We start from the raw sequence: 27,507 nt of genomic DNA, 5'->3' as shown, positions 1-27,507 counted from the left end.
AAGGAGACCAATGGCCTATACCAAAAGTAGGCACTGCTGAGGCCACACTCTCAGTACTATGCTCAGTTTTGACGCCCTCGATTTAAGAAGGACGTCGAGCTGCTAGAGCAGGTGCAGAGAAAGGCAATGGAGCTGGTGAAAGGTCTGGAGCACAGGCCTGATGAACAGCCAGGTGGGAGTCAGCTCTTCTCTGACAAGAGGAAATGGCCTCAAGTTGTACCAGGGAAGGTTTAGGTTGGATACGAGAAAGAAATTCTTCACAGAAAAGGCGATTAGACATTCGAATAGGCTGCTGAGTGGTGAAGCCACTGTCGCTGGAGGTGTTTAGTGCCGTGGTCTAATTGACATGGTGGTGTTTGGGCACAGGTTGCACTAATCTCAGAGGCATTTTCCAACCTGATTAGCTGACTGTGGGCCGGGGGCGGAGCCAGCACGCCCATGGCGGCAGCGCCCCCGCTCCGCAGGACATTAAGGCTCCCCGCTTCCCGAGGGCCCCGCTCGGGCGCTCCAGCCCCGCCTTCCCGAGCCAGCGCTCCCGGCAGCGCCTCCCTCGGGCTGGCGCCGTCCCCCCCGCCCCGGGGCGTTCCGCGGGAGGAGGCAGCGCTTGCTCCTTCCCTTCCCTCCCCGCCGGCGGTGCGAGGCCGGCGCTGTCCCGCGGCGGAGCGGCCATGGCGACGGGCCGTGGCAGGTAACCACGGGCGCGCCGAGCGGGGCTCTGCCGGCCCGGCTGCCCGGGCGCTGTGTTGTTTTCCCTCAGCTCCCATTGCTCCTCTGGGAAACTTATTTCACCTACTTCTTCTAGCTCTCGATTCTTCGCGGCGAGGGCTGTGGCCGTGGTGCCTCCTCTCCCTGCTCCTGGGCCGGTGTTGCCAGGTGCACACAGGCCAGGGTTTAACACTTTTGTTTCTGCCTGGGAAGGGGATCTTAGACTTTGGTATGTCCTTCAGCTTGGAGGAGTGCTAAAACTTGGTATAACGAGCTTTCACAAAGTTAGTTTAATGGCTACTTTATGTTTTCAGGGCGGTGCCTTTGTAATAAATAGGAGGGTTTCGTTGAGGAAGGTGTGATTACCTTAATTCTTACAGTACAAGTTTAGCTTTCAAAATTTTAAAGCATCTGTCTTAGAGGCAAAGTTGAGAAAGCAGTTTTTTCTGCTAACCTATTTGTACAGCCTTATGTTTCATAGCAGTTTCATTCCCCCTGCTGTTTTTTATTTTTCTCTTTTTTTTTTTTTTTTTTTTTTTTTTTACCTGCAAATGGATTGGGGTAATGTCCACCTTTTAAAAAGAGTGAAATTGTTAGTTGAGGGAAAAACAACCCAACCAACCCATGTTAAAGCATTATTGTAATTTTTGTTTATCCCTAGATATGCTTTAACAGGTAGAGGAGACAGCTTTTTGCACTACTTAAAACTTTGAAACATTACTCCAAAGGCAATTATTTACTGACCATCAAAAAAAAAAAAAGGCACATTGCAAGTATTTTAGGGTGTGAAAGTGAAAATTCTGGTCCAAAACTGAGCCCCACGGGTTGAAAGCTAATGAAAAAGCAATTAAAATTATTGTGCCTGTTAAGTAAGATAATCTCAGTTCTAGAAATTTCTAAAGAGAGAGTGTAACAGCTGTCATTGACTTTTATCTTAGGCTGATCTGCCCAAACTATGTCAATGCAATGTAAAAGCATTTTGTTAATGCTAATTTAAAATCTTAGCATGCACAGTACTTGAGAAGTAATTTATGGTTTGGGTTTGTTGTTTGTTTCTTCACACCTTGAGAATATTTTTATTTTGGAAGATGTAAAAGTTCAGTAGAATTTTTTAAATTGACACTTACAAAAACAATAGCTTTTGCATTAAAGTTTTCAAGGCATGTGTGGGCAAAATGTTTCTTTCCTCAGATATTTCTCCCTGGGGTGTAGAAGAGGGAAGAGTGATTTAGATGAGCAAGAAGGACTGAAAACAGGCTACACAGATTCTGCTTGTCCAAGGTAGTGTGTTTTAAAATCCAGAATCCAGCCTCTTATCTGAATTATTCCTATGCCTGGAGTCTGTGAAGTTGTATCTCTATAAAGTATGGCCAAACTATCTGCTTTTAGCATGAATTCAGGGCAGAATAGCCTGGGATGTGCTGCCCTGGAACATAGAGAAGTGTTAGCTCTGCTGTTGTTGACACAGCTTGTGTGTCTCAATCCCTTTAATGGCAGTTTGTTAGTGCCTCATCATCTGAGTGTTCTTGGTAATGATACATGAGTAAAACCCTTGTTTGATCTCCAGGTTGTATTTATTAAAAGACTACTTTTTTGTAGTTGTTAATTTAGTTGGTCTAACACTGGTTGGCACCCAAGCTGAAATCTGCATGTCTGTCTTTTAGTTAAGCTTACAACAATTCTTATTAAAGTGTCTTGGATTATTTTTTTTTTTAACATAGCACAGCTGGCAATGTAGACCAGAGCTGTTAATTTATTTTGATTTAATTTTCCTTTGATTATAAATCGATCTTGAACCAAGAACAGTAGGTATTGAATGTATATGGTACCTATATAGTTCAAAATTAGCTATTTTCCCCCCGTATGGATTGGTTGCCTCGAAACCCAGAGCTGGTTAGACCAGGTGTTGGAAATCTGCTGGCAATTTAAAACATCAGTAATGCAGTGAATGGGGAGCTCTGGCTGCTCGGTGGCATCAGTGGGTATGAATCATAAGGATTTAGTTTAATATTGAAACTCTGTATTTCTCTGTGGATTAATCATAGGATTTGTTTGCAATTACAGCTTACAAAGTCCTTCCTGTCAGAAACTTGGAAAAATGTGTGAGTGGTTGGATTGTAAGAATTTGTGTTGGAAATATGCAAAGTTCCTTTATTTTCTATCCAAATTGTGATGTGGAAATGTTGCCAAAATAGGTTTTTCACTGTGGTGTGCAGGAGGCCAATTCAGATACAGAGTTGAGGTATTTGATATATTTACAGTTCTGCACAGAAGGGGATGCTGGGTGGGAAATCCACAAAGCCATTACTACATCAAAGTGTTTTACTATTTTATACATTTTAGCTAAGGAAGAAATTAGTTTTCGTTGGCTACAAGTTACACAATTCTCTTATTAATGAATTTTCTCTTTGCTAGGTAACCAATCTTCTATTGGTTTATGATTCTTTTGCTTCTCATGCTAATTAGTTTTCATGCTCAGTCTTTCTCTTTTTAGAGTCAGTAAGTTTCTTGGGTCGGTGATCACAATCTCACACTTCCGGAAGCTGGAGCTGATTTCGTACAATTGCTGAGTTGGCTTGAATATTTTTTTTCTTGTCTTGGGAGTTGTTCCAGGTATCCTTGTGGCCTGAAAATTCTGCATTCTTTGTGTCCACTATCAGTGGCCACCCTTCTTCCCAGGCTTTGTTAACCTCCCCCTAGGTCTGAAATCATTGAAGTATGTCAAGCCCTAAACCTTAACAAAGCAATTCTACCGACAAGTAATTTTTCTGTCTAATGCCTGGACATCTCTTAGAGCTTGATAGCTGCTCTCTGTTTCATGGATTAAATCTCCTTTCTAGCTGCTTATGCTTGAAAGTATACAAATTCTTTTTGAACCTCAACAGTTTCTAAGGAAGTTTCAAGATACTGTTTTCATCTGGTATTTTTTTAATAGCTTATCAAATTTGGGTGGCTCAAAAATGTCCCTGAAGTAGTGTTGTGAAACAGAAAATTAATCAGTGAGTTTGACTTGCTCCAGGCTCAGTGGAGCTTGGTTGTGATGGCCACAGTGGTGCAGTGGTCTAAGGGAAGTAGATCTCTATTGGATTCAAACTGATTTGGGGGAGCAACACTGTTCCCTTTGCCTGCTGTGAGAGATCAATCTGACAGCTGTGAGTTCAAATCTGAACATTCCTGATGCCAGGTATTTTAACTTGGGCATAATTGTTGAAATCATAATGATTGCCATGCAGTGTATTCCCTGCATCCTGCCTTGGTTGAAATGTTGTGTCTAGGTGTACACAATGTGCATGTTTCTTCATTTTGTCAATATGTGACTTTCCTCCTTACAAGTAGGTTAAGGACCTTGGCTGCCATGCCTGGGGAATGTTCTGAAACTGTAAATGCTGGAATTAAAAGTCTGTGTTTGACACCTTCCATAAAGCCGAAACCAAATGTGTGTATTGAGAGGTGAGTATGTCTTTATTTTGGGAGTAAGAGTGAAAGTATTCCTGTAAGCTGTCTTTTGACTGCTTGCAGTAATTATATTCATATCTTGGGGGTTTCTATGTCAAATATTCTGAGCTGAAAAGATTTGCTTTCCTGGCCTACTTTGAGATCCTGTGTTCACCTTCTAATGTTTTCTGTCATGGGTGTCCTTTTTGTTCTTTTATAAGTTCATAAGGAATATATAGGTTTTCCAGGCTGCATGAAGCCTTCAGCAGCTCCTTTGCAAGTCATGGGCAGTGTTGTTCCTTGAGAATAAAAATTATTTTATTACTGCAATGAAAGCCAGTTTAGAATTAAGCTTTGTATGTTTCTCTTGGTTATTGGTTATCCTTAAGTATATCTTAGTGTATAGAGAGGCTGAGAATGGTGGATTGGGATTAAGCGGGAGGAATAAGTGGCTTTTGCATATTTGCTGCAAGGTAAATGTTTCTCTTCCTGTTTTACAGTGAAAGGGCACTTTTAATATAATTGTGAGGATTTTTTGTCTTTAGAAATGAGTTACATTTTTACAAAAGAAAATCTAAGAATATGGTACCTGAAAAAGTAACTAGTTTTCCTCATTTTATACATTTGATAGTTTCCTATGTAGTGATTTCCCTGGTCATTGGATGGCCAGTTCAGTACCTCTATGCTGTCAGATTGGTGAAATGGTGAGAAAAAAAAAAAAAACCTTATAGCTTCCTTCAAAGGAGAAAGAATATGGTTGTAAAAACTGTTGAAAATTCTGGATCAAGCATATTATTGTAGCTAATTTGCAGCTTTGTAAGATAGCACTTTAAATTATCTCTGTAATAAGTGCACTAACTGCTTTGGGCTTACACTGTATGAATTATTTCACGTAATAACAAAGCAAGTTATAGCATATTACTTCTGTGTCGATTAAGCTAAGATTCTGAGTTTAATACAAACATTGAGGTATTGGCATTGTCATGCTATCCTTTAAAGCTCTCTGCTTTTGAAACAGTGTTACAAATCAACAAGTGTTGCAAATAACCCAGTAGTAAAAAAACCAGAGATGCAGCCGGGGTGTTGACTTTCACAGCACCTTTTATTTTCAGCAGTGATTTTGATGACCATGTTCAGTGCTCAAGAAAATTAGAGTATAAAGTGCATGTATTTTAAACTCTGTGCAGTTATGAGGTACTGCTTGAATGGTATGACGTTCCTGTCTGTTAATGCAAAAATCATGTTGGTTTATCTCCAGGGTATGTTCTGCTTGTCATGCTTAGACTGGCACCTACATTTCAGGCAGAATTCCAGATGCACAGAGAAATTGACATTTTCAGGATATCACTTGGCTCTTACTTTAAAGTTCACATCTTTCTGTTGACATAAATGAAAACTGCACAAGACCCCTGAGCACATACAGTTTGAAGATTATGATGAAATAGAGCATGATCTTGCAGTTAGACTAGGACATTTCTGTCCTGGTGCATCCTGATACCTGACACTGCAGTCAAAAGTTTTGCAAATGCTGGTGCTTGTGGAATAAATGTTAAAATCATGGTACGAGCAGTAAGAAACTGAAGCTAAATGATGTAGTTTCATGTCAAACACAGTTAACGTTTACGAAGTTTAATGAAAATGCAAACCCATAGCTTTTCATGTAATTGTGCAGTGCCACTTGAATAAGTTGTGATGAATTATTTTAGGCAAATGCCACATACCAGAGAGTGAAATTAGAACCCAAACTCAACAGTTCCAACTCTTCAGGTGGTTTTTGATTCATCTGTTTACAACCTGCTGGTTTCCACCTCTTCTGTTTATGTCTGGTTTGAAATTAAAACTCTCTGCCATTGTCATTTCTGGAGTTTGCAGGCAAGTCTAACAGTATTCCTCTTTCTCTTATTTTCTAGCATGCCATCAGAAGTATTACTGAAGATATTTTCCTATTTGGATGCTGTGTCCCTACTGGCTGTTGGTTGTGTGAATAAGCGCTTCTATGAGCTGGCCAATGACAAGTAAGAAAGAGGAAGGTCTCAGTTGTGCTGCAGTTGTTTACCTGAATTATGAGTCTTTCTAATTCAGTTTCTCTGATGCCAGAGCACTGATGCATGCACCTGTGGGCAGTTACTGTGCTGAAATTGCTCTGCATAGCCCATAGTACGTGTTGCATGGAATTTGAGCTGTGTAGGGCCTGTTGTTTAATGGGAGTTATGAGGCAAAAACTAAATCCAGTGCTTTGAAATGTTGTTGTTAGCACTTTTTTTTTTTGTTTTAAAGCTTGCATATATTTGTATTCATTTGGACTGGCACAAGCTTCTTGGTTCACTTCTTAGGTGAGCCGTAACTGTGTGTTGCCAGTAGCTTTATGGAATTGTCGTAGCTTTCACAATTTTGAAGTCCTACTTAATTCTTTCATCAGGTTTTTACAGAGGGATTGATTCAATCAAATGAATTTTGGTTTTTATCTCTTTTTATCTGGTTTTTATCTGTTGCTCTGTTTGTGAAGGTTTGGTGATTTCTAAATGAGAATGAAAGAGATGAAGATAAATACCGACACATTTTTTATAAGGATTGCTTATGCAGAGTTCATAATTGCTCCTACTGATATCATGATAATTTTGTGAAAGGGTAAAGGAGAGAGACCTGGGTTGATATGTGATAACTAGGATCTGGACATCCCTTTCTGTCTAGGATTCTACTGCATTAGTATTGTTTGAATGAGAAAATGTCTTCCTCTATAGAAAATTGCTATATCTGTTATGAATCTATTTCTCTCTTATTTGCTAAAACTTGTGTGGTGAACTAATTTTTACCTTGGCATTGATGCCTTTAGAACTGATGAATTTAAGGGGAAGATCTTAATTCAGATTTAGGTTTTGAGACCTTCAGCAGGTAAGGGTAGATAAAAATTGCATAGTTAACACAAATTACCAATCTTGGTATGTGTTTTCCACTTTAGGGTGGTAAGGCAGGATAAAATCACTGTGGCTGTCCAGGAGAAGATAATTCATCTCTCTCCATCTCGATGATGTCTGTTTCCATTTTCTAATCTCAACGGAGATTAGTGTATGTGCACAAATGGGACTTGGGTAAGAGTTACTTTCCCTTATCTAGGAGCCTGACTGGTTCAGTGGGACCAGGTCATTTTTTCCTGATGGATTTTTCATGGACCTTCTCAAGACCCTGAATCTTGCAGTGAAAGGACAGAAGCTTTAATTGAAGTCCCTGCATATTTCTATGACAAATCTGACCTTGTTCTTTAGACTGAATATATTTTTTAGGATGTTTCTGCTGTCCTGGATGTACAAGGTGCTGTCTGCAACAGGACCATCAGTCTTTCATTGTGGTATGTCTGTGCTGCCTGATGCTGTGATTTGTCTTTGGGCTGTTCATATAATGTGTGCACTTGAGCAGTTCTTCGCACTGATGTCTCCAATATAACTGTTGAAGATAAGGAAATGTTTGACCCCTCCTTTCTGCACCCTTCTTGCCCCAGAATGGGGCATTCCAGCCTTCCTATCATGCAGTGTGAGCAGTTCACAGATATAATCTGCCTGCAAAAGCCTGAGGATTCTGATCACCAGTAGAAGGTGCTTGTGTGAGAGGAAGTGAGAGCACAGGGAAAGGTCTTTTTGCTGTTGTGGTTGAGTGATGACTGATGATGATGTGTCTGATTCTGGCATTTGAATTAGCAATAAAAGGTTTGTTTGCCTTGTTATAGTAATGTCCAGTAAGAGGCCTTGAGATGAGTATTAACAATTTGGGGCAAGAAGGGCTGTATTCTACTGTGAAATTGGCCAACTTGTGCTTAGCTGTTGGATGCTTTTTTGATTTATCTGCCCTGGATTCTTCAGAGGTTGAGGATGAAGGGGCAGTGATACCTTTCTAAACACTTCTAATTCCAAGTCCTTCTTAACCTTCTTCTATGTTTCCCTGCCCTAGCTGAATTTCTGAGTTTCTTCAACTAATTTCTTTGCTTGCACAACACTGTTTTGGGAAAGAAAGAAGCAATATGTTATTGAGAATGAGGATGGTAGGTGTTTGTCATTAGTCTGTCTTCAGTCAACTAAATTTCCTGAATCTGAAACTTCAAAATGCAAGAGATGCATACTACTATGCCCTGTCTTTTCAGCATCATAGAGGAAGATGTGGAATATCTCTCTCCATCCAAGGATGTCTCCCTTGGGAAGCATCTTCTAGTTAACAGGAGAGTTTTATAGGAGGTTTTTTTCACTGGACTTTTGGGCTGATGAAGACCATTTGGATGATACACAGCTCAAATTCCCCATGTGATGTTATGTTAAGGACATCTCTCCGTTTTTTTTCATCACTGGACAATTCTAAACTGCTTTAGAGTTAAAAAAGAATTTCCTCCCTCCATCAGAAATGTTTTATACCATCTGGTAACTTGGCTGCCGTTTAAAATAGAAATATCTTAAAACTTCGTTTCAGTTATGGAATTGTTCTTTGTTACCCTTCCCACCCTGCTTTTGGTGAAAGGAAGGTTGAAAACTGATGTTGACTGTGAACCCACCCTTACCAGTCATGGTAGCTTATTGGTTTGTGTGTTTTAGACACTTCTGTCTCAAAAAATGGCATCAGGGAATTCTGTATATATCTCCAGAGCAGGCTGGAAGGTTTTTGCAAAATTCCTGAGTATGTCTGCGTCAATAACCAGGCTCTTAGCATGTGGGGACTTTCAGCAGCTGATGAATTGAGAATGGTTTTGATGGGTAGGAGGCAGTGTGGGATGGATCTAGTCCTTGCACGCTTTAAGGAGAGGGGAAGATGCCATACAATACACACTAGTGTAAGTTTGCCTGAGGATAAGTGAGAGCTGGTGAAGGTAATCTTGCTGATAAATGATAGAAAATGTCTCTTAAGAATTTGTTGCCCTTGCTATTCATTTTCTTTACTGCAGTTATGTAAACTGTGTGTCTAGCACTTCAAAATTAGAAAACTTTTTTGCAACCTGTATTCACAGATAACTTTGAATTCTTGTAGGTTCCTGTACTCAATATTCTGTGAAGCGCCCTAGAGGTTGTTGGGGTGTAGGGGGCTAAAATGTGACCTCATAGTTTTCCTGGCGTGAAAGGGATGAACCCATCATTGCAGTCACATATTTCTTTGACTTCAGAAAGTCATGTCTTTGCTTTTCCAAAGAGTGCAGAAGGGATTGATATGACATTGGTACCACCAAAGATGGTTCTAATTGTCTTCCTCCACCCCACTTTCACTGGATTTGAGAAACTTGAAGAGTATAGATTATCTTTGTTGAATAGGAGCTATTAAACCACTTTCTCTATTAGCTGACTTACTGTGAGGAGGACACATCATTGTTTTGGGATGGAATTTTCAAATTTTTTTGCTTAACCTTTATCAGTTTTCACTTAATTTTCTGACTATGACTGTGCTGTCACAGAGCTTCATCCTGGATCCCATATTTTCAGGAAGATAGACAAGATTGTTTTTGTGCTAACACCATGCTCAGTGGCAGCTGAAATGTGCATATAAAAAAAAATGAAATTACTATTCTTGAAATTTATTCCTCTCTATTCCATTTTTATTTTCAGTGGAATTTGGCTGAATCTCTATTCCAGTTCTTTGCATCCAAAATGGACAATTTGGAAAATGAAGTCTAAGCAAACAGAAACTGTTTCTTTGGGCTGTGCTGCCGAACACGATAAAAAGCCTGGGTACTGGAAGAAAGAATACATCTTCAAACAAACATCTGCCTTCAAAGCTAGAGTAATGCGGCTTGTTAAATTTCTAGATCCTTATACAGGTCTTCCATCTAAAAACAAAGAAGCTATGAAGTAAGCAATGCCTTGTCACAAAGATTTACTTGAGAACAATGTACCAAATGCTAATGACTTGGGGGGTGTAGAATTAGAGCCACAAAATGTATACCATAATGGGAAGATACAGTGATAATCTATAAGTGTCTGAAACTGTTGAACATAAGTAGCAGTAGAAATTGAACAATTCTGTTGAAAGCATAGTTTGTTTTATCATTTTGGGAATTTGTTTTTAAACACCCCTCTTCCCTCTCAATTCCTAAATAACAGAGTCTCTGGCTTGTGTTGGATAATTGTTCTAAAGGACAAAAATGGAAAAGAGCATGTAGTAGAGAAGCCAAACCTATCATTTAAGGACACATCTGTGACCATACTTTGGTATGGTACAGACTGGCCGTGCTTAGACATCCTGTCAACCCTAAAACTGTTTGGAGTTACACCTTTGCTTCCTGACCAAAGCAGACCTCCCAACAAGAATGGGTGAGTTTAAACATAGGATTTATGAGGATTTTTTGGGTGCAACTGGTTGATAATGTGATCTGTAGGGCCTAGCTGACATTTGTTTGACTCAATAAGTTAACTTCTCATTAGAAAGCCTCCCTGCAGTATTTCTTTCTATGTTCTTCTCTTCTTTGGTAGAGCCTTTTAGCAAGAAACGGTATAATCCAGCAAGCTATAACAGTAATTCATAGGTTAATGTAGCTATTGGTAGGATATGCAGACTGATAGGTCCTGACTTGGAAAGCTGAATCTAAGACAGACACAAGTACAAAAGAAAAATGTAAATCTAGGAGAATTTATTGTGAGAAATTTAGCTTGGAAAAGTTCATTAGCATTTATGTGGCTACAATCGGGTAGTCTATGTTGTTAAAATTTATTTTGTGTCTGGTTAGGTGTGTATGTGAATTTAGGGAACTTGGTGTTTAACAATGTGTGCAATCTTCAGTACATGCATATGAAGTCACACAGTCCACAGCATGTCCCTTGTTTTTTAACTTAAATGTGTACAATGGTTTTTGTCATTATATTCTAAAAATATATTTAAATGAGAAGTGTCTATTTGAGGTATTTGGTTGCTGTCAAGGGGTTTTGCACACATTTGGGCATATGTGTACAGTAGGTACAGTGTCATCTATGTTTTTCTTATACAAATCCCCCAAGCATAGAGTTCTGGAAAAGAGAGAACTGCTCACCTACAAAACCCCTGGTTGCTCAACCAGAAGCAAAGTATTTACTTAAAGATATCAGGAGAAACCTTTGTATAAAGTTAGCCGAACAAGTTTTGCAGTCAAATTATGTGGGAATTGTAGCTCTTGTTACCAAGAGTATGAGTCATATGTAGAAAATAAAAAAGAAAGCTTGCAGGCAGTTGATGTATTTATTTCACAGAGTTACAAGTTTTTAGAAATCATGACTATAGATGAAAGCAGTGGTTTCACCAATTTCAGTATGTCATTGTTAAGACTGGAAGGCAGTAGTGCAGGGACATGCCTGATTGACTTAAAGGTGGAAAAGGCTGATGTTGATTAGGAAGAAATTTTTTACTGTGAGGGTGGAGTGACAATGGTTGTCCGGGGAGGTTGTGGATGCCCCATCCCAGGCAGTGTTCAGTGTGGAGTTGTAGGTGATGCTACAGTGATACTACATGGACATCTAGGGAATGTTTTGAATATAATAAGAGCCTAAGTTTGAAAAGGATTTTAGAAATATTTTTCTTAATTCTGAAAAGGTAATACAAACTCTACTTTCTGGTCTTTTTTTTTTTAATATATCATCAGTTAGTAAGAGTGTCCATGAACTTTATCTTTAAGTGTTTTGGAGCTAAATGGATTTAATAATAGGTAAAATACAGAAAAAAATTCTAAAAAAGGAAAGCTTCCTGTAACACAAACTTTTAATTTATTATATGCACAATTTGATTCTTTCCTTTGAATTTTGCTTCACAGTGATAAATGTTCAGTGATTGCATCTAGTATCAATAAAGTATCGAAAACAAATTTTAAAGTAATTCTGTATTTTGAAAAACTGGGCAAGTATGTAAGTTCTTCTTTTTTTAAGAATGTTTTAGCAGGTCATTAGTGTGTGTTTTTTTTTTTTTTTTTCTTGTTAGGGATTGAGATCCTGCTAGTACACTGTAGTTGATCAAATGTATAGTTTATCATTCTGCATGCCAAATGCTTTCAAAACCATTTTTATCATGTGCTGCTGGTCAGACTTCAGAGTTAAAAATGAAATTAGGCTGAACTTTTATATGGATAAGGAGTCATAGCCTTTTTGCTACATTCTGTATGTTCTTTTCAAAGGCCTCGTCGATTTTCCTTGATTGCTGAATATCATCTTGCTTACCTGACTGAAAGTAGCGTAGCAGTTGGTGCTGATGAGTTTGTCCAGCTCTTCAGTCTGAGTCCAGGACTATTAGTAGGAATTTGGAAGGTAAGATAACATTTTGTTTCAGTGTTTTATTATGATTTGAAGGAAAAGTTGTTTTTTTGGCTTGTAGTTTGTGTTTGGGAATAGCTTTTTTTGTTTTCTTGCTTTTTTATCCCCTTTGGATTTTGAAAGATCTTGTCTAAACTAGTAACCACAAAACATGGGGGGACAGTGAATGGATGATTTATTGTATCCTAAAGAGCTTTTAAAAAAAATCCATTTCTAATTAAAAGATCTGTTATGTATGATTCTATATTAGATACTGTGTTCAATTTTATTTTTTTACAGTCTTCACGTGCCCAAGTTTGATATCCTAGAGTAATTTTCGATAGAATGGTTTGAGAGGTTGCTTCTTCCTCTGATTCATGCCATTATCTGTCCATATCACTCAAAGTGATGAGTTCCCACATAGCAAATTAGCTTTAATCTACATCATCAGGTAGCTATATCCTACTCCAGCAGTAGGAATGCTGTAAATTGTGCCCTTTTGGGGATATTAAATTCTTGGTAATAAGATTCTAAGTTAAGCAGCTAGCCTCTGTAGGGTGGGTGAAGAGATGAATGTCTTTAGACACTTAGAGGGCAGTGCAGAACATCTGAAGAAGACTTCTACACAAAAGGAATTTGCATCTTTGCATGGAATGCACTAGGACCTGTGTGCCTGTAGCTATGTAGAGCTGGGTGTTATGGAAGGCTGTTTCAGGTGTTCTGCTCGTGATCTGAATCCAGAGGTGGCGGCCCTTTTTCCCTCCACCCCCTCAGCCATAGTATTAACGTAGACTTAGGTTATTTGGCACTGGCAAAGAACTATGCTCAGGGAGGCTGTGAGCAGCTGCTCAAAGTTGTGTCTAATTTTCAGCTGCAAGCATGCTGTCTCAAATGTTTACAATCACCAATGTTTAAAACCGCACAAGGACTATTCTTTCACTCTTACTTAAAGGTAAAAGTTAGTCTATTTTCTAGGAAAAACTCGAAACAGCCTGACCAGCATAAACCTGTCACAGATTGTTTCAGTCTGTGAAAATCTCTTGTAAATGAATAGCCATTTCTCTTGTATTTTCAGAAGTTTCGTAGACTGATGTCCCTGTATTGTTGGCTCTGTGGTCTTGCTTATGCATTGGTCTCATCCATGCTTGGAAAGAGAACTCTTTCAGCAGCTGGAAATGGTTCAGTCATAACCAAGTTCCATGTAGTTGCTGAGAATTGAGTGCCCCACTCTAGTGTATTTGCCCTGCTTGCTTTTCTGAACAGCAGCTCTTATTCTTTGTGTAGGCAGAGTAAAATGAGGTAGTTAAGTGTCAGTGGGTGTAATAATTGTAAATGCCACACATCTTGGTTTTTTGCACATAACTGTGTAACAGAAACCAAGGGCAGGTTACGTAGGCCTCCTGGTATTTGGATAGAGAAAGACTGAGAAATTATGTGATTGATAGATCTCCCTAGTTAAATCCTTTATAGCTATAATTTTGCACTATAAAAATACAGTAGTTAAAAAGCCAAAAGTTTGAATAGAGGATGTCATTTTCTGGTACCCAGAGAGATGAAAACAGTAGTTGCCCACATTTCAGGAGAGTAATAGACTTCTGGCAGCAAATAACTTTCTTATTGACTTATGTGTTTGAAAATGTAGGATTTAAAAAATGTATTTAAAGAAAAAAACCTGGTGTCCTAACATTGTCTTCTTGAAGAAAATGCAGACCTCTATCTCTTTAGTTTTCACATTGGTGTTTGCTTTGGCTATATAGACATCTATAGAAGGTTATGTTTTTAATGTTTCGCTGGGAGTAAATAATCTGGTGAAGACACAGTTTTTACTTTGAAATTCACAATTTCTGTTGAGTAATTCTGTGTTCCTCACTGATGTTAGTCTTCTTTGGAAATAGTTCCTTACATAAGAAAATAAAAAAGAAAACTTGATGCTTCAGTAGTGGGGAGTAAATGCCATTTGATTCTGTTTAGGTATCTTTTTTTAAAGTGGTAAGTAGAAGCTAGGGAAGTACAATTTTTGGATTGCTCTTGTAATTTTTGCCTTGGCATAGGTAGTTTCTCTCTCTTTCCCCATAATACAGAAATGCTGCAGTCTTTTATATATATTCTGTACTCTTATAAAAAGACAGTAATGGTTTTAGGAGTCCACATGTTAAAGCAAGCTATTACTAACATTATTATAGTAATTGACAGAGTAATAAGCAGCAGCATTTATCTATGAATTTTAATGCTCAGAAAGACCTTGTGAAAAAAAAGAATTTCCAGATGAAAATACATCAACTTTTAATTAACTTTTCAGGAGAAAAATGAAATTGCTTTTGTTATGGCGAATCTTCATTATAATCAACTTCTTGAGAGAAGCATTTTGGGTTCTGCTACTGTGTAAGTTTGGTTTTCCTTTGTGGGTAATAAAGATAACCTTTTGAATAAAGCTTTGAGTTTTACAGTTAAAATTGGCTGCTGGTAAGAGGTTTATATTTAGGCAGTAATTAACTATTGTTTGATATAAACAACAGTTACAGTAACTAAATACAAAATGGTAGAAGCATTTTCATACTAAAATATTGCCATTGTTTTGCTGTTAAGGAGAGAATTTAGTTACACAAGTGTACTAGGATCTGGTGTATTGAGAAAGTTAGAAATACACTGCATATACTTTTCCCCTTTCCACAAGCAGTCTTATTGTTTTCTCTTTCTATCTGAAACAGAGAAAAGAGAGAGACATTTCAGGAATTAGGGGAGTAATCTTTGGCTGTGTAAGACGGGGGGAAAGCTCTGGTAAACTGATGAGGTGCCTGCATTTGTCTTTTATTGCTATTGAGAAAGTAGCTGGGTTTCCAATGAAGTGTTTGTATGTGTGTATACTCCAATGTATAATATAATACCTGTTTATACATTGTAAACTGTTTAAAAATACGAATTTTTTTAAGCTTTAGAATAGTATTTGGGGAATTTATTTCCCACGCAGCTTTCTGGTCAGATACTGTTGTATCTACCAGTAGTCTTAAATGCCCACTATAATTAGAGTGGCTCTTCTCACACGGAATGTAAGATTTAACACCATCTCCCTTAGTACCAAATTAGATCCTATGTAGAAGTTGCACAGTTGCCTCTGGCATGTGGTCTCTTTAGGTCTCATGTGTGCAGTAGTTATTTAGTTAGGAATATGCAGAATTATTTCAATAATTGGTATTTCAGGGAAGTTTCTAGAGCTAGTGGGCTTTCAGATTTCTAGTTAAACTGATGCTTTTACGTAGACAAGTCCTTGTCTTGAAGTTTAACAGGTGTACCTTTTAAAGTTGACTGCTGTATTTTCTGCCTTTGGCTAGGCTGAACAGCTGATCAGCAATATTAGAAACTGTATTAGCTTAAAAAATGGCGTGATGAGCTAGAGATGTTTGATTTTGAAGCTGTCTTAAGATGACACTCTCAATGTAGGGCTATGTGTTATATCTCTGTTAAGTCATCTCCCCCTTGCTAAATTCTGCTTTTTGTTTTTTTTCAAGTCAATATGTTCCTCCACCTAATAAACCTTTACTGGATGATATTGACTCAGAATATGGACTGCATGACTACACCCTGCATCTTGATCTGCATGGCAGGAACTGCATGTACCTGTGTGGATCATTCAAGTACCTCTTCTGCAGAAAACGTAAAGTTGATGGAACAATAATGTCTGTTTTAAAAATGATGCTTGCTGTTACATCTTTCCTTCTTGCATCCAGTTTCTCTGTTTTAAGGGGTGAAACTGAAATGGAATTTTAAGAGTAAGCTATCTTTCTGTTCATGGTGTGGTTTCTTTATACCTGCATGGTGCTTTGTGTGGTGTCCTAACCCTGTTCTGTAAGAAGTGTGACTGCATTGACCCAGTGTCAGGCCTGGGACACAAATTCTGCAGATTTTCAGGGTCTTTTCTTTTAGTTCCGTGCTCCATTAATAAGGCAGCGGCACAGTTCTTGGTACAGGTTGATGTTTCTTTCACTTGTGTTTTATAAAGGAGAGGCAGTTTGTCCTCATACATTTTGGAAGCTTGTTTCTGTAGAATTCTCCTCAAGTATACTTTGGGTACACAGACAGATTAAATATATAGATAAATTTGTAGAAGTTACTATGAACTTTAAGATATGTAGCTTTTATTTTGGTGAGCTTAAGGTTGCCTGTTTTGACATCCTTTCACTGCGTGGTAAACAACTTCATTCATTGTTTTTAACTGCTGCTTCATTCTGTACTCAGCACTTCTTTCCATGAGACATGATTGTCCATCCCTGTTGTTGTCATACAGTTCAAGTTCATAATTGTACTGGGGTTTTGAAAAATACATGGGTGATCTCTTTTGACATAGCTTCAGCATAAATTCCAGCAGCTACACAGCTGTCTTTCTGTAAGCAGAGACAGACTAAAATATTAAAATTAAACACCGTCATTAATTTAATTTAGAATTAAGTACTGTGAGTTAATTATTGCTCCCCAGTATTTTTTTTTACTGGCACTCCTGAGCGGTGTGGATTTCAGAACATACTGTTTTTCTGTCAGTAGAGGGTGCTGTTGTCAGGCGTGAGTACTTCTACAGGGCTACAGAATTTCCCCGTGATGTGGTTTGGTTTTTCTCATTTGTGTTTGCTGATTCCAAGAACTGCCATTTAGACTGCAGCCTTGTACAGTGTGGAGTGCTGTAGTCCTTGAACCTGAAATATACACGTTTTCAGATTCCAGAAAAGAGCCAAGCCTGAATTAAAGGAATACTTCAAAGGCTAAACTTCACTGAAAGTCTATGCATGTAGCAAGAAATCTTACCTCAAGTGTTGAGCAGTACAAGAGTCCTCTTTATGTTCTTAAAAAAAAATCTTCTCAAAATTGGCCAGAGGGTTGGGTTTTTGGGATTGTGTTGGTTTTTCTTATTTAGCTGAACATCATGTTTTGTCTTCTAAAATGAAAATGTTATGCTCCTAGCAATACAGTTGCACAAGAAGAAGTATTAAGTGCCACACTTCCTTTCTTGGTGTCAATTTCATGCTACTTAGAACCTACTTCCACAAAAGATTAAGCTGATGTTTATGCAAATTGAAGCAGATGTCCATAAGCTGCAGTTGTGATGCCATCTTGCTTTCCAAGTTGCAGAATCTATTTATGCTCACAAGTGTTTTCTGAATTGCTTTGGTTTTGTGACCTTCATCAGTGTGACAGCTACCAGATTCTGGTCTCACAGGACATCAGACAGCTGAAGACATGGTTCTGCAGACAATAAGCTCATTTGTCATCTAGTCCCTTCCATGTACTTGCACAATCATTCCTTATGGAAAATGTTTGACTTCCTCCAAAAACGGTGTAGTGAGACAGCATATGGCTGTCTGCTGTCACCTTTTTCATTGTAATCTGTTGCTAATTTTTCTCATTTTGTTGAACATGGTGTTGCTGAATGTGGCTGGCCCAGGTTTGTCCAAACTGGTTGTGGTTGTTGGTTTGTTTTTTGTTTTTAGGCTCTATTCTAATAATGCTCTTTGTCTCATCCTCTGGGAGGCTTCTGAAGTATGGAAGTCTGCAGAATACTGAGAAATCTTGCTATTTCTGAAAATTCTCTAGCCAGTCCAGTTTTATTTTAGATTATAGATGCCTATGGCAGTTTCCACAACTTGAGGCACAGATCAATTGTCAGCTATTACACTGTTTTACTTATTTATTGGTTTTCATTAGGAAGATCTAGGCATTCCTAGGTTACCACAGAATGCCCATTTGTATTTTGCAGAATAACTGAATTATTTGTTGAAGATTACTTTTTGTCTGCTTTTTTGTTAGTGTCTTTAATATAGTGCTTCATTTTACTACTCTATTTTCAATTATTTTTGCAGAATTCTTAATATTAAATTAAAAAAGGTTATCTCACTTCTTTGAACCAAGCAGAGGGAATGTATGTGGCTTCAGATTTTTTTTTGTTACTATAATTGCATTGTAGTAACTGACTGTTTTGGTTGGGGTTTAACATTTTTTTATGCTCCCTTTCATGTAAACAGAATTGGTAATATGGTCTCATTGACAGATATTGTAGGGTGAAGATGCTAAATACTTTGTAACTGAATTGAAAATATTTAGAAAACTTTCCTTGTTTCCAGGAAGTTACAACGGACTTTTCATATGACTGCCAGAAGTCATGAATCCACCTTCTTAATGAATATTTGAGATGTATTTACCTAGGTTTTCAACTTTTTAAGCACAGCTTTGTAGCTACATGATAGTTTAAGCTTTCGCTTTTAATGTCATTTCTTGTTGATGTAAACTGATTTTTGCTTGCAAAATGTAAGGGTTAATTTTTGTGTATTTAGAGAGCTTTTAAGATTTGTTTGTAAAATTTCATATCAGACATTTGAAATGTTTTGCTTGACCTTGAAGATTGATTTGCAAGTTTAAATAACAATTTCAGTGTGGTAAGGCTGGTTGTTGGCACCAGAATGTGTTAAGCACAGCTTTTCCTCTGAAAATCCCAATCAAATGACAACTTGCTGTAAAGGCTTGGTTAGCAAAACAAACTTCCTTGGCTTTTAGTTGAAATAAGTGCTTTGGGACTGTTGGTCTATTTGTTCCTTTCCCCTGAGGTCTGTCTACATGATATGTATTCTCTTTGTTGGTATTACCTTTATTTGGAAATATTTATTCCCTGTAACTTACTCTGCTGTTTTGCTGCTTACTCTTTTGCTTTGCTACCTTGCATAAACCAAGGACTAAAGATATTATATGGGGACAATGAAACAAAGTCTGAATGAGGCTGAAGAAAGCCCTGCCCAATTTGCTTCCTCTGTGTTTCTCTTTGTATGTTTAACATAGCTTGTTTTGCCTTTTAATTTCATTTTCTCATCTGACTGGGGTGAGGAAGGGGAGATTTCAGTGCTTAGCCTTCAGTTTCTTGCTTGCTTCTAGGCAGACTTTTCCTTCCTTTTGAATGTGAGGACTGCAATGGAGCTTTTATGTTAAAAAAACCCAAACATATCAAGACTGGATTAACCAACCCATTAATAATTTGCCTTCAGATTCCTGATCTGTTGCCTATTTCCATTCTGGCTAACATTAAGAAGTTACTGTAACACACCTTATCTGACTGATCTGTTTAGCTATGATGTATTAATGCCATGCAGTAGTGATGTCCTGGGCTTCTTTAATTTATTAGCAGAATGCTTTTTTCAATCCATTTTTGTTCCATTCAAACTTCATTTGATTTGAATGAGTAAGAGCAAGAGCCACTTCCATTCAGATTGGAATTGTGGATAACCAAATAGTCATTTTGAAAAATGCTTGTTGACTAATAATTTCAAGTCTCTTGAATAAAAACCCAGCTTTAAATGTGTCCAGTGGTTAGACAGTAAACTATTTAAATAAGATTTTTTTTTACCTTTAATTGAAATTTTGTCATTGTATTTGGTTTGCTGAGGTTTTGGAGTGGAACCATTTGGACAGGTATCAACTTAATGGCCCTTTTCTACTCTGAGCTGGATCCTGGAAATGAATTCTGCTTACATTTTCCTTGCTGATTTCTTTTGCACTTCACTGCAAGAACAGTGGGTATCATGGTCTGGAGGATTGAATTTTCCTTCAACCATACAAAATATTTCCTAAAAAATGGGCGTAGTCATGTTGGTTTTGCTGTATTCCCACTCCTATTCCAGACAGTGTCTGTATTAAAAAACCTGCAGCTGCTGTTCTCTGTTATGTGCTGGGCTGCATCCTCCCAAGAGTAAGTATTCTTTGTATAGTATATCCCCACTGGTGAGTGATGCCTTTCCAGCATTGGTTTGTGGCCAGCTGTATCTTGGGAGTTGCTTGGCTCTACAGTACCAATTCAGAGAAGTTTTTGGCCTCTGTGTTAAAGTGTGGGCTTTCTTTCTCCATCACTGCCTCCAACTGTTTCAAGCAGCCACCAAGCAGAGGTTTTGCTGCCACTGCATGCTGGATGCAGCCATTTAACTAACAGCCAGCCTTTCTGATGTTGCTTCTTCTGTCTGTAGCCTCATGCTGCTACTTGGGCTTGAGAATCACAGGCAAAACACCAAAACACTTATTTTTTTCACTCTTGTCACTTGCATCTTAAACCTCTGCAAGCCCCTTCCCTTGTTACCTTACCATTCAAGACCTGCTACTGGATCCTGACAAGCATTATGTTCCTGGGAATTCCTTCTCTCCCTTCCCATCTGTCTCCTGCAAGTGCTGGATACTTTCTTTTTTGCACTGAGGTCTCTAGTGCTTTTGTTTAGCTCTTTTGAGAGTATCCCTTGTTCAAGGAAACTTGTTTAAGGGATGTCCTACCAAGAAATCTGCTTGTCAGTGATGTGATGCTTTTATTTTCACTTTTCTTTGAAGTTGGATCGTGTTAACAGTGATGTACTCCAAGTTATAATTACTGTTGGACTTCTTGGTTAACTTTCCTTCTCTGATAGCAAAGGAAAAAAGACAATAAAAAATGAAAGGTCTATCTCTTCTGAGAGGAGAGGAAGAGACACCAAAGAAATATGGTTATATGTAGTAATAAAAAAATCACAAATCATAGTAATTCTGAAAAAAAAAAGAGACCTTGGAAAGCTTTTTAAAAAAGGAAAAATCCATGATTTAAAAACTTGATTCAAATCAAGTCATATTGCATGTCAATTTAAATGATGCAATATCCTTTCTAAGGAGTAATAGTTATCTGTATACCCTTTGTGTTGGTTTATTTGAGTTTGCAGTCAGAGCTGAGAGATTTAAGTAAATTGGAAAAAAAAAAAGACTAGGTGAGGTACCTCATAATTTTTTTTCGTGTGTTAGTGTTGAGCTTGACTTCTGGGGAATGGGCAGTGGTGGAGGCACTGGTGGAGTGCAATTGAAATGTTGAATGTGGAATTTACTCCATGCATCCCTGTGTAAGTTCTTTAGATGGCATTCTTATTTTTATACTAAGAAATACAAAATATTTTAGCTGCTGCTTCTACTGTGGATCACAGATTTAAAGCTCTGAACTGCAATTTAATTTCTCTATAATGTGCTTGATAGTTAGCTGTTGGTGTATTCCAGGGTTACTTACTGGTGAATGGGAAGAAAAAGACATGGAAAGAAGATAAGAGAACATTTACACTGTACTTGGGATGAATTTGATTTATACTGCTGTAATGTTGTATATTTATATTTTCAGGTGACATTGAAAATGGATACCTGAAGCTCACAGTTGTAAACTTACAGGATAATAGAAAACACTTGCCTATTATTGGGACACTTGGCATATGCTGGGAAACAGATGTGTTTAAAGGCAATGTAAAGGTCAGAAATACTTTTTATTTCTGGAAGTGCTTGCCACTAAACTTCATAAGAATTATGTTTGTGCATCCTAAAAATGCTAATTTTTAAACAATTCTTGATTTGTAGAAAGTGTCTGTAATGAGAGAAAAACCTCTATTCCAATATTCCAAAAAATATGTGAATTTTGAGGCAAAATGTTTTCTCCTGCATCTCATAGACTCTGGATTGCATGATAGACCCATTATGTATGTGTAATTACTCAGCAGAGATGCTGTGACTGACCTAAGCCCTGCTTAGAAATGTTGAACGAAAAAATGTATTGCAGAGGTACTTGTGAGGTTTTTTTTTTTTGTTTGGTGTGAGAGGTTTGTTTTGTTTATTTTTTTCCTGGTTGGTTGCTTGTTTGGGGTGTTTTTGCAAGCAATAAGCCTTGAACCTCTGGGGAAATGCTCTGTACTTCTGTGCTGTATATGCAGTGAAAGTTAGGAACTGTTGGGGAATGTTAAAATTCCAGTGGACACAGGCAGAAACTACAGTCCACGTCCACACAGTCAGCACCTAGCTCCAATCAAGGTACATCAGTCAGCTGGACTAGCCCTTTATTTTTCAGAGGGATGCTCACATATTCTATGGGATAAAATTCCTAAAATAATAATTTCAACCAAAGTTTGAGTAGTTCTGTAGCTTTTGCAATAGTGGTGAGGGCACATCTTTTTAAATGTACTGTATCAGCATGAATGTTTTAAAAGTCATTAAAATTCTGATGAATGTAATTTAAGCACTGCTGAAAAACCATCTAGTTCAATACTTGATTTCAACTTTGGCACTTCTTTTGAAAAAAACCTCAAATAAAACTGTTGTTTCTGCCAATCCTATGTGACTGAGGAATGGCATACTGTTTGAGACTTTTTTACCAAGGCATGTAGTGACACAACAAGGGGCAATGTTTTTGAACTGAAAGAGGGTAGATTTAAATTGGACATTGTGAGGAAAAAAAGCAAAAAAATTTTCCATGCTGAGCATGGTGAGGCAGGGGAGTTGGAATTAGATGACATATAAAGGTCCCTTCTAACCCAAATCATTCTGTGATTCTGTAGGATTAACAGCTGCTTGGCAGAATTTTTTTATTTTTTATTTTTTGTGAAAATAATCCTGAATAGTACATGAGAATTTAGGAAGTTATCTGTCAGAGGAAACAGAGCTGTAGCTATAGTCTTTAGTTTTTCAGTTTTAGTCTCTCTTACGTGCTTACAGCATAAAATATATTGAATATTTGTTTCTAGGGCAAAATAATGAATACAGTATTTTTTTTTTTAAACCCCTCATTTTGGTGACAGATGGAACATGTCAACATATAGCTGTGAGTTGAATTCAGTGTAGTTTTTACTGTAAGTCACTAAAATTCTTAAAGCATGTAAAGGCCAAATAACATCAGCCACAGAAGTAGGACATTGCACTATTTTGAATTTATTTGAGTTTTGTTTAATACGCTAAGAAAAACCAAAAAACCCAAAAGCTTTCTTGGCACTTCTGGGATTTTTAATAAAAAAATTAATTGCTGAAGTATAGGTAGTTGGAAATTGTCATGGCTTAGGAACGTTACTCTCCAGTTTGTTCTCACTGTAACCACTCCAAATCACACTCTATTGACTTGCTTTCTCCTTCCTCTCCCCTGTGTTGGGCTGGAGAGGAGAACTGGAGGCACAAAAGGTAAAGATCAAGGTTGAGATAAGAGCAGTTTACAGCAATGAGGTAAGAAAATGGAGAGTAGCAGCAATATTAATAACAAGAACGTACAAGAGAGGGAAGTGATTCACATGCAAATGCTCACTGTGGAGCCCAACCTGACCATGCCACTCATGTGCTTACTGTGGAGCACAACCACCATACCCTGACCACTGAGAAAAAAGCCCTTTCCTTGCCCCTGGAAATGAGGGGATACAACCTCCCTGTCTTAGCCATGATTCCTCCTGGCTACTGCAAAAATTAACCTGGTCCTGACTAGAACTGGGACAGAAATGCATGGGAAGACCCCACCCTCTCCCCACCCAACACCACCCTGCTTTACTTTACATGATTGGTCTTTTATAGGCAAGTTGACAGACCAGAAAATAGTAATTCTTTCTTGTTCCCAGTGATTCTGTAGCTCATGTAAGTTATTACACCATCATTAGGTTTGGTTTGAATTTTGTATTTTCAGCATAGTCTACAGTAAAAAGCATAGGGAAACTGTGTATCGTTTTGCCTCATGTTTGTGCCATCTGCCCTTGTGTTGTTTGATTGAAGTAAAGTAATAGTGAAAGCAATATTAGAGCAACAGAAGCACAGCTATGTAGTACAGGGAAATAAAGCATTCCAAATGAAATTTTTTGGCATGGAATATGTGGTGTTGTTTGTTTATGCTTTTGGAGCACAGATACAACACAATTAAGATAATTTGATTCATTAGTGATTCAGAACTCGTAAGAATAAGGAACAGCTGATAATAACAATGACACACAACTCCTATGCTTACAAGGGATATGTGACACTATCAAAGACCAAAGAATTGGAATTAACATTTTGAAATTATCTAATTGTGTAATCTTATAAAGAAATATTTTCAAGAATTTGTAAGAGGAGGAATTACATCTAGATTATTGATAAAAATAACCTGTTTGGGAACTGAAACTACGTGCCTTTTAAAATGTACTGTATACAGCTGGTTTGGAAGGATAATCGCGTGTGCACTGCCTTGGGTGGTCCCTGAGTATCACTACAAACATTGCTGCATTCATACAAGTTCAGCAGCTGACTTTAAACTTAAGTTGCTTTCTCATATTGAAGGGACTGCCATTATTTTAATGGTAAAGTAACTAATAATTGAGAAACAGATGTTTAGGGCTTAAAAATGTTAAAGAAATAATGTTTGATTTGGTTTGGCAGTGGTACCTTCTGTAGCACAGTGTTTGATGTCTGTAGGTTACAATTTTGATTTCTGTAGGAAACTTCTAAGTAAGTATTTGTTGCAGTAGGTCAGTGAATTTTATTTTCAGGTTTTAGCCTTTGTACAAAACTCTCTGAACACTTGGTATTTCTTCTAAAATCAGGGACATGATTCCCAGGATTCCCATGACACAGGGAAATAATCTCTTTTGCTTGTGTTTGTAGGACTGCTTTGTGATGGATCTGACTCTCTTGGATGAAACTGGAAAGCCCTTCTGGTGTTTTAGTGCTCCAGTCCGCATGGAATTGTCTACCAAGTCATCTGGCCTTTATGACTACATGGGCCATATCTATACTGCAGACTATTCAGATGCAGAGGGTAAAGTCTGTCTTGAGTTTGTTTGGTTGGAAGAAACCAAGGAGTATATTGTAGTCAGTTTGGTGCTTTATGTAAGCACTAAGAAGGTAAATATCTGGTATGGAACAAACTACTGACTTAATTAGGTCACTAATTTCCTTGCTTTAAAAACCAAGCAAACAACCCGCCCACAACAAACACAATAAACCTCTTATGCTTAAGATTGACACCAACAAGCAAGACTATTCTGCAAGTTTTCCAGTAACAAGTGCAATTGCCTAATTTTTTTAATAGGCGCTTGAGGAATTGAAGAGACGTTGATAAAAGTAAGATGTTTTCTTCTCTGTTGAATATTACAGAGTCACACTGTTTCTCACTGGCTATATTGAATTTATTTTAGGAATATTTTTCTTTATAGAGACTTGTTACTATGGTTAAGGAATTGCTTCTTTTGAGAGCCATACTGTGAAGATGCCTTACCTTACATAAGCTACACTGGTTTTGAGAAAATTAACTTTTATGTTTAGTAATAAAACAGCATGTGTGCTGTTCCCTCCAGGTTTGTTGGGAGTGCTATTGGTAAAGGACAGGTTTAGTTAAATGCTTTTCCCAGAAAAACTTCACTTAAATATATTTTAGTAAAAGATTGAAAGGTAGATGGGAAGTCCAGGTCTGAAAAATGTCAGTCAAGGCATTTATTACAAAAGTAATGTGTAAAATCCGTTTGACATTCTTTAAATTCCTGTTTGTTCTGTTTTCCCATGTTCTAACCTTGTCTGATTTGAGCCTAGATACTTGCCTCACATATTGACCTAGGTATAAGTGTCACAGTTACCACCCAGCCTGAGCTGATGTCTATTCTTACTGAATGCTTGTAACATTCAGTTGTTTCAAAAACAATGCATATCTGATAGTGTTTATCTAACAATATGAATCCGTATAACAATTTAATATATGTGCCTGATCTTTCCAGCTCCTGGTGTAACTTTAGAAGTTTCTGCTTCCTGTATAAAAAAAATTAAAATAATTACATGATATTGTGAGTCCAGTGTCATTACCTAGCAAGGACAATTATGTGGTTGACTGCTCTGACTTTATTTTGGTGTTTTCCTTAAAATAAAATCTCTATTTACATACATTACTTGATTTGTGCCAACAATATTCGTATGTAAGCACTTGTCTTCTATGCTACAGAGGTAAATAGATATTACATCCAGAGAGTTGTTTCTTAATTTAACTTTCAAAGACAATAAGGTGAGGCAGATACAGTTCTAGTTCACCTTGTTAACCTTACCTAAAGAAGCAGCAGAGATGTTTCTGCATTTGGTCGTTTGCTAACCTAACAAGAACGATCAGCTGCATTTTGTCGTCTTTCTTACTGACTGCTGGTGGGCACAGGGATCCATTGAAGTGATATAAACATGTTAACATGTGGGCTGGGTGTGATGAATGCCAGAACAGACACTGAAAGTGATCTGCACAGACAAGTGGCCAGTGTAGATTTTTGGTTTTGCCCAAATTTAGTCTTTGGGATACTAGCTTTAGCAAGGAAATGGTAGCTCAGTCCCAATGTCTTTGGCCTTACTGCTAAGCTTGTAAACAAACATGTAGAAATGTTCTGGCTACGTTGTTCCTTTGAAATGTGCGAGAATCTTCTCTTCCCTGCTATGAAGCTACCAAAGGCAATGGGCACCCAGCAGCCATCAAATGATGAAAGGTCTGTCACTGTCCATTCTAGCTGATTTTTTATTGTATTTCCAACATTTCTGAATTTAGGGTTTTTAAAATAAAAGTAAAGTATTTCCTTTCATAAGTGACTTCAATTTGTAAAGTATTTGATTATTTTATACAATTGAATGTTTTGTAGAAAATTTTGGCATCACTGTTGGAGGTGAAACACGAGTATGCTGTCCCTACCCCTGACAGGCTAATCTAGTAGCCTGAAAGTTTCCTAACTGAATTGATTAGGATGAGAGTAAGTCTTTAGCAGCACTGTCAACCTAAACGTTGATACAAGGCAGATGTTGCGAGTCGGTTTTTCCTTTTCTCTGTGGAATTTTTTCCCATTGTCATGCTAAGGAGCACTGGTGGCTAGGTCCTTGAGATGGGGGGAGGGAGAGCCTTCCTATTGTTTTGAGAGTTTCTCTTGGTGGGCCAGGGCAGGGGAAGGAGGGAGCACCACAAGATTCGAAGCAGGGTGGGGGACAGTTGCTGGCTCGTTCGCTTTTGGCTTCAGAGGAAAACAGTCATTGCTGCACCCCCCACCATCCCAATGCTGGGAACTGCTCTCCTAGTGTTGGACCCAGCACCCCTGCTAGGATGCTCTCCTGCTTCAGTTTGCTATCTGCAAGCATCAAGTTGGAGCTCCAGAACTGACACTCCAGGGATTCGTGAGCAGAGTCTCTCCTCCACCTTCCCCGTCCAGGACACAGCCTCCATCACCCCCAGCACTCCTGCAAGCCAGGCAGGATTGCCCTATCCGCCCCTGCCCACCGGGAACCTGCCAGAGCTCACTGCCAATGGTGAGCTGCACCAGAGGGAAAAGTGCCTACAATGAAAAGACCTGTTCTGTTTGTTGTTAATTTCATAGTTGTTGTTATTTTGGTTTGCCTTGTT

At 38.1% G+C, this 27,507-nt stretch overlaps 1 protein-coding gene across 3 annotated transcripts; it reads left to right on the top strand.

The window, feature by feature from the left end:
- The first annotated feature begins 588 nt into the window (after nucleotides 1-588).
- Nucleotides 589-26,861, top strand: FBXO15 (F-box protein 15). Of its 3 annotated transcripts, XM_056484709.1 has the most exons (11): nucleotides 589-688; nucleotides 1,897-1,986; nucleotides 4,042-4,155; nucleotides 6,051-6,155; nucleotides 9,714-9,956; nucleotides 10,209-10,418; nucleotides 12,242-12,371; nucleotides 14,656-14,738; nucleotides 15,863-16,008; nucleotides 21,505-21,629; nucleotides 24,759-26,861. In XM_056484709.1, the coding sequence occupies exons 1-11, from the start codon at nucleotides 669-671 to the stop codon at nucleotides 25,026-25,028; spliced, it is 1,536 nt and encodes a 511-aa protein (XP_056340684.1). In that variant the 5' UTR covers nucleotides 589-668; the 3' UTR covers nucleotides 25,029-26,861. The 3 variants fall into 3 exon arrangements, with proteins under 3 accessions (XP_056340684.1, XP_056340686.1, XP_056340685.1); XM_056484711.1 differs by lacking the exon at nucleotides 1,897-1,986; XM_056484710.1 differs by lacking the exon at nucleotides 1,897-1,986 and having other exon boundaries at nucleotides 617-688; nucleotides 4,039-4,155.
- The last annotated feature ends 646 nt before the right edge of the window (nucleotides 26,862-27,507 follow it).

Source organism: Oenanthe melanoleuca, chromosome 2 (assembly GCF_029582105.1).
Source record: "Oenanthe melanoleuca isolate GR-GAL-2019-014 chromosome 2, OMel1.0, whole genome shotgun sequence".
NCBI lineage: Eukaryota > Metazoa > Chordata > Aves > Passeriformes > Muscicapidae > Oenanthe > Oenanthe melanoleuca.
The sequence above is the reverse complement of the archived record's forward strand: the minus strand, read 5'-3'. Positions and strand labels throughout refer to the sequence as shown.

What these genes read in the sequence shown, in the direction of transcription:
- FBXO15 (XM_056484709.1), top strand. Translation starts at nt 669, where the DNA reads ATGGCGACGGGCCGTGGCAG. An exon ending in AAAAACAAAGAAGCTATGAA is followed by an intron (nt 9,957 to 10,208) that starts GTAAGCAATGCC and finishes CCTAAATAACAG; the next exon opens with AGTCTCTGGCTTGTGTTGGA. An exon ending in TGTTTAAAGGCAATGTAAAG is followed by an intron (nt 21,630 to 24,758) that starts GTCAGAAATACT and finishes TTGTGTTTGTAG; the next exon opens with GACTGCTTTGTGATGGATCT.